The 7,500-nt window shown below is 46.3% G+C and overlaps 2 protein-coding genes across 2 annotated transcripts in view; both read right to left on the minus strand.

The window, feature by feature from the left end:
* Positions 1-252, minus strand: part of csdc2b (cold shock domain containing C2, RNA binding b) — a gene marked incomplete at its 3' end in the record, with an annotated part of 4,431 nt that extends 4,179 nt beyond the window's left edge. Inside the window, exon 1 of the mRNA XM_079745917.1 lies at positions 145-252. The remainder of the gene's footprint in view (positions 1-144) is intronic.
* A 954-nt stretch (positions 253-1,206) lies between these two features.
* Positions 1,207-6,109, minus strand: polr3h (polymerase (RNA) III (DNA directed) polypeptide H). The gene is made up of 6 exons (XM_079745816.1): positions 5,668-6,109; positions 5,452-5,548; positions 4,966-5,052; positions 4,767-4,830; positions 3,932-4,166; positions 1,207-1,347 (listed from the first exon to the last, which is right to left on the minus strand). Exons 1-6 carry the CDS (start codon positions 5,776-5,778, stop codon positions 1,297-1,299), a joined length of 645 nt encoding a protein of 214 aa, XP_079601942.1. The 5' UTR covers positions 5,779-6,109; the 3' UTR covers positions 1,207-1,296.
* Between the last annotated feature and the right edge of the window lie 1,391 nt (positions 6,110-7,500).

Below are 7,500 nucleotides of genomic sequence, written 5' to 3' on the forward strand. Positions count from 1 at the left end.
GGACCGCAGCGGGACGGCGGGTCCCGACAGCTCGGAGTAGAACCGGGGATCTACCGGAACATTAGAACCAGCAGCAGACCCGTCCAGACAATAGCCGTCTGTCGGGGGCTCCAGTGAATCAAAGCGGGTTGAAATGTTACTCACCGGATCCGGAGATTCAGTAGTTCGAAGGCTCGCTTCGTCCCGGACTCCCGTATTATATAACTTAATGAATTAAATAAAGATAAATCCGCGTAGAGCAGAGGATGCCCTGATGTTAGGGAGTGAGGCTGCGCAGCTGGCGGAGACTCCGATGGCGTGATGCGACGCGCTGTGTGTAGAAACCCGAGGCGCGTGCACGTGACGGGCTGTGTGTAGAAACCCCACGCGCGTGCACACGAGGCGCTGTTTGTAGAAATCCGACGCTCGTGCACGTGGGCCAGCGTGCGTTCGCGCGCAGGTGCACGGAGGAGACGATGCGATGGTGTTGAGACGGATGATGGATTGGGTTGGTCTGCTGATAACAATACGGGGCGTCGATCTGTCCAGAGTCACACACGTGTTTAAAACGATGGAAATCATGATGGAGCGGTGTGTGGACTATTAAACCCGTTTTTTTCTATTGGAAGGAGAAAACAATTTCTCTAAAACAAAAGTAAATAGCTCACTCTGAAGATCCCTATCCAAATATGGACACGTTTAAATATCATGATTCATGATATTTACATCATTGTACATAAAGGGACATTTCGACCAGTTGTCATAAAATATAAATGTGTCAATCAGTCATCTTCCTGGCCTCGTAAACCGACTTATCACTGCTTCTGCACAAAAAGTAGTCCTAGCTTTTGTGTAGGAATATACTTCAAGTAAGGATGATGTTATAAGAATAAAAACACATTTCTGTAGTTTCAGATGATGGTATTTATTTGAGTTGTTTTAACATTAAGGCCGGTCCCCTCAGCAGCGCGGTCCACCTAAAGCAGCCTCCTTAATGACCTTAATATCCTTCAGCGTTCTGCTCATCAGGCCTCTGTGGTGTTCCTGTCTCTGAACGCACCGCAGCACACGGTCCAACCCTGTTCACGTCTCTTCCGTTGGCCTCCACCATGACCTTGATGAGAGGTGCTCATTGGCTCCTGTCCATCGACCCAGAGCCAGTTGATTGGACGCTGCGTCTGGCTCTGGTCCAGCCCCTCCCCCCCCCCCCCCCCCACACATCCACCGCTAGGTCAACCGGTCGGCTTGGCCGATAGCACTCCTCCGGTTCTCCACAGGGTCCAGGGATCTCTCCACGTGTAATTTGAGTTCTGGTTCTTAGTTGTTCCACCACGACAAGAGTCCCAGCCCCGGCTCACAGATGGTTCCCTGAAACAGAACACACACTCTGCGCTAGACCACCTTACTGTTACTACCCCTTTAACCTGATACTACCCCTTTAACATGATACTACCCCTTTAACCTGATACTACCCCTTTAACCTGATACAACCCCTTTAACCTGATACTACCCCTTTAACCTGATACTACCCCTTTAACCTGATACTACCCCTTTAACCTGATACTACCCCTTTAACATAGTACCCCTTTAACCTGATACTACCCCTTTAACATGATACTACCCCTTTAACATGATACTACCCCTTTAACATGATACTACCCCTTTAACATGATACTACCCCTTTAACATGATACTACCCCTTTAACCTGATACTACCCCTTTAACCTGATACTACCCCTTTAACCTGATACTACCCCTTTAACATAGTACACCTTTAACCTGATACTACCCATTTAACCTGATACTACCCCTTTAACCTGATACTACCCCTTTAACCTGATACTACCCCTTTAACCTGATACAACCCCTTTAACCTGATACTACCCCTTTAACCTGATACTACCCCTTTAACCTGATACTACCCCTTTAACCTGATACTACCCCTTTAACCTGATACTACCCCTTTAACATGATACTACCCCTTTAACATGATACTACCCCTTTAACATGATACTACCCCTTTAACATAGTACACCTTTAACCTGATACTACCCCTTTAACCTGATACTACCCCTTTAACCTGATACTACCACTTTAACATGATACTACCCCTTTAACCTGATACTACACCTTTAACCTGATACTACCCCTTAACCTGATACTACCCCTTTAACATGATACTACCCCTTTAACATGATACTACCCCTTTAACCTGATACTACCCCTTTAACATAGTACACCTTTAACCTGATACTACCCCTTTAACCTGATACTACCCCTTTAACCTGATACTACCCCTTTAACATAGTACACCTTTAACCTGATACTACCCCTTTAACCTGATACTACCCCTTTAACCTGATACTACCCCTTTAACATGATACTACCCCTTTAACCTGATACTACCCCTTTAACCTAATACTACCCCTTTAACATAGTACACCTTTAACCTGATACTACCCCTTTAACCTGATACTACCCCTTTAACCTGATACTACCCCTTTAACCTGATACTACCCCTTTAACCTGATACTACCCCTTTAACCTGATACTACCCCTTTAACCTGATACTACCCCTTTAACCTGATACTACCCCTTTAACATAGTACACCTTTAACCTGATACTACCCCTTTAACCTGATACTACCCCTTTAACCTGATACTACCCCTTTAACCTGATACTACCCCTTTAACCTGATACTACCCCTTTAACCTGATACTACCCCTTTAACCTGATACTACCCCTTTAACATAGTACCCCTTTAACCTGATACTACCCCTTTAACATAGTACACCTTTAACCTGATACTACCCCTTTAACCTGATACTACCCCTTTAACCTGATACTACCCCTTTAACCTGATACTACCCCTTTAACCTGATACTACCCCTTTAACATAGTACACCTTTAACCTGATACTACCCCTTTAACCTGATACTACCCCTTTAACCTGATACTACCCCTTTAACCTGATACTACCCCTTTAACCTGATACTACCCCTTTAACCTGATACTACCCCTTTAACATAGTACCCCTTTAACCTGATACTACCCCTTTAACATAGTACACCTTTAACCTGATACTACCCCTTTAACCTGATACTACCCCTTTAACCTGATACTACCCCTTTAACATAGTACCCCTTTAACCTGATACTACCCCTTTAACCTGATACTACCCCTTTAACCTGATACTACCCCTTTAACCTGATACTACCCCTTTAACATAGTACACCTTTAACCTGATACTACCCCTTTAACCTGATACTACACCTTTAACCTGATACTACCCCTTTAACAGTGACCTATTGTAAGTCGCTCTGGATAAAGGCGTCTGCTAAACGCCCTGAAGGAAGGTGGGTCCTTACTATCAGCGTGTACGACTACCCCTTTAACCTGATACTACCCCTTTAACCTGATACTACCCCTTTAACCTGATACTACCCCTTTAACCTGATACTACCCCTTTAACCTGATACTACCCCTTTAACCTGATACTACCCCTTTAACCTGATACTACCCCTTTAACCTGATACTACCCCTTTAACCTGATACTACCCCTTTAACCTGATACTACCCCTTTAACCTGATACTACCCCTTTAACATGATACTACCCCTTTAACCTGATACTACCCCTTTAACCTGATACTACCCCTTTAACCTGATACTACCCCTTTAACAGTGACCTATTGTAAGTCGCTCTGGATAAAGGCGTCTGCTAAACGCCCTGAAGGAAGGTGGGTCCTTACTATCAGCGTGTACGACTACCCCTTTAACCTGATACTACCCCTTTAACCTGATACTACCCCTTTAACCTGATACTACCCCTTTAACCTGATACTACCCCTTTAACCTGATACTACCCCTTTAACCTGATACTACCCCTTTAACCTGATACTACCCCTTTAACCTGATACTACCCCTTTAACTGAAGGAAGGTGGCTCCTTACTATCAGCGTGTACGGCGCCTCCTTCTTCTGCCCGCTCTCCTCGGGCGTGGGCGGTTTGGGCTGGCCGGGCCCCGTGGGCGTGTCCACGGTGGCGGGGGCGGGGCCTGACGGCGAGGTGTCCAGGAAGACCTCGTCGGTGACCCGGAAGCGGATCTCCTCGCCCTGGTCCATGTAGAGGTCGTGGGCGCCCTCGTCCGTCTCGTACTCCCAGAGCCACACCTGCTCCGTCTCGTCACTGGAGCGCCGCTCAGGAACGCTCACAACGCCGTGGACGACTCCGGGGCTAGGACCCCCCCCTAACGGGGCTAGGACCCCCCCCCTAACGGGGCTAGGACCCCCCTCTAACGGGGCTAGGACCCCCCCTCTAACGGGGCTAGGACCCCCCCCTAACGGGGCTAGGACCCCCCCTCTAACGGGGCTAGGACCCCCCCTCTAACGGGGCTAGGACCCCCCCCTAACGGGGCCGCCCCCTCTAACAGGTCTAGGACCTGTCTAGACCCCTGACCCGTGACCCTAAGCCTATGTGTAAAGTTCTGTGTACCCAGAGGACCTAGAACTTTAATCACATGATTAACATGAAGGTCTAATTAAGTGGGTGTCCGTATTCAATCCGTTTTCAGAGTGATTTGTTGAGAATGAAAACTCTGTATTCTGATTGGTCACCGCAAAAGTCAAGCGCAGGTTTAGAACAGCCAATCATTGCTCACTTACTGATAATCATTGGTTATCCCCAGGGGTTGAGAAGCTCTCCTCTAGGACACTTTGGTCCAGAGTGACTCACAAGGAGGCAGCGACTTCACACTGAACCAGGAGGTGAACTGAAACCTCAGGATACAACTTGGCGGGCTGCTGCAGCGACTCTGGAGGGATGAGGACGTCGTCAAAGAAGCCCATGGTCACTGTGGAGCAGAGCGCAGCGGTGAGGGTACGGTACTGGGGGGGGGGGGGTTCAGCCCAGCGCGAGGCAGCAGTTTAACAACACACACTTTAGTAACGCAGCCTAATCTCCCCAGAGGTGCCCCCCCCCGGCTCACCGTAGACCCCCTCCTGGCTGCAGTACTTGATCTTCCCCACCAGGATCTCGTCCAGGAAAGGATGGAACACGACGTACCTGAAGTCCACTGACAGACAGGAGACAGGAGAGACAGGAGACAGGAGAGACAGGGGAGAGGAGAGACAGGAGACAGGAGAGACAGGAGACAGGAGAGACAGGAGAGACAGGAGAGACACGAGAGAGGAGAGACAGGAGAGACAGGAGAGAGGAGAGACAGGAGAGACAGGAGAGACAGGAGAGACAGGAGAGCGTTTATTGGGCGTTACCGACCCAGGCCGACTCTTCCTAAAGCTGGCCTACTCTGTGTGGATACAACTGTTACAAATGAACACATGTCTGTAGTATAATCACTCACAAATAAATGGTTTACAAAAGCTTATGCACTGAATAGCACAATAATGCAGCCTGGAAACCGCCCTCATCAGTGAATGCTACCCTGGCTCTGCCACAGCGCCTCTAGGGTCACCTTTAGTGTGGGACGCCCCGTCGCCGGGGAAGATGTACGAGTCGTCCAGTTTGGTGATGTCGTACAGACAGACGCACAGGCCCACCTTATACACAACCTGGGGAGAGAAGCAGAGCAGATCTATGACGACACGTCAGTGGATTATCAAGCGCAGAGTCAATGAGAATAACATTCAGTTTGGTTCAGTGCAGACCATGGCTGGCACCCGATCCTCACCTTGTTGGCCAGCTTCTTGTTCAGTTCTTCAGTGATCGCGTCGTTCAGCTTCTTCTGGAAGTTCCAGGGAGGAATGCGGACGGTGTCGACCATCTCCACCAACACGAACATGGTGTTCACTGAATTACACAAACTAAGCGATCACTTCACTAAGTTACACACTAAGACACTGAGGACAACCAGAGGGGTTCTAGGTCCACAGTCGAGTTAATTGATGACTGGTTGCCATCCCTAATAGGAAAAACGTTTAGACATAATCTCAATGTGCTATTAACGTCATCAGAACTGTCACTTTATCTCCACTAATCTCAACCTGACATATTGTTCCTTTTTTCACGGTAGCATTTTCTTAACGGATTACAAATAAAATGCAGATATCCTCGATTGTGTAGGTAAGTGGCTACATATCTTGCGATGCATTCTTTTTATAGATTCATCTCTACACGTGACTGTTCAACTCAACAACCACACCGCATCACTTTACGGCACGTCGCTAATTTAAAGGCACAGTGCAGCTTGTATGACGTCACAGTATTACTACTGAGTACCCGTTACATGAGTACCTGGTTCTTACTTTTACTGAGTGACAAATGCTTATTACTACTGAGTAGTAATACGTAACTTATTACCAGTAGTAGTAATACTAGTTATTACAAGAGTAGTAATACTTATTACTAGTAGTAATAACTAATTACTGCAAGAATTCCTAGAGTAGGAATACTTATTATTGCTCATACAAACCAAAACAAACAAGTCCATCAGGGAGAATTCCACAAGCGTATAATATATGAACCCTAGTTCATGTTGTACTAAATTCAACCCAAAGGCTTCTGATAAAGGGCTGTTTGTGTGAAGGACTGTATTTCGGAGAACATAAAAAAAATCAACACACAACTCATAAATATAATGTAATCTTTATTAATTATTGTAACATGTATATTGCAAGTGCGTTAATCTCACGGTGAACCTGACAAGCGATGACACTGCAGGGAAACTCTGGTTGGAACTTAATGTTTAACCATTAGATTACAGGACAATCACTAAAGCTGGTCATGTTGGATTAATGAATCTATTTCTGATGAGATCAGTCCCATTAGTAATATGACTTTATTTAATCTCCAAACGACAAATCGCTCACTGGAAACATCACAGCTGAGGACAAACAACGATATGGGCGCTCACGTCTCATCGGTCACGTTTAGAGCCCTGAACACAGACTGATGGAGAGGAACCGCTTCTGTGTGTTCTGCTTCTATGTGTTCTGCTTCTACAGGTTCTGCTTCTATGTTCTGCTTCTACAGGTTCTGCAAACACCAAAAGACAATTTAAACCAGGAAGATGGGAATTGTAAACAAATAATTATACTCTTTTGGTACATTGGGGTGATTGTGCGTACAGTATTAGTTGTTAGTGGAGGCATTTTTGGCAATCACTGCATTAAATAAAGGATATAAACAGAGGACTGATCACCGACCAAGGGCTTTGGGGAGGGCCAGTTATCACTTCTCATTACTTGCTTCCCTCTTCATACATTTAACGAGCTGGAAATCCAAACCTCGGACAATTGAATATAAAAATGTAAAATAAACAAAAATAAAATCCAAACTTTTCAGTTATTCACACATCAGCAACTCGTCATTCAGTTCAACAGAGATAGCACACGTAGATCGATCTCACCAGCCAGGACCGCTTGACGTCCCGTTTCAGACAGGACTCGATAAAACTCACCAGTGGCTCGTTGTCAGTAATATTCAAGTGTCAGAGGGAGATAGGGAACCTCTTGGGAGGAGACTTTATATCACATATATACCTTTAAATGTACACAGTGCAGCA

This window comes from Pollachius pollachius, assembly GCF_949987615.1.
Source record: "Pollachius pollachius genome assembly, chromosome: 11".
Taxonomy (NCBI): Eukaryota; Metazoa; Chordata; class Actinopteri; order Gadiformes; family Gadidae; genus Pollachius; species Pollachius pollachius.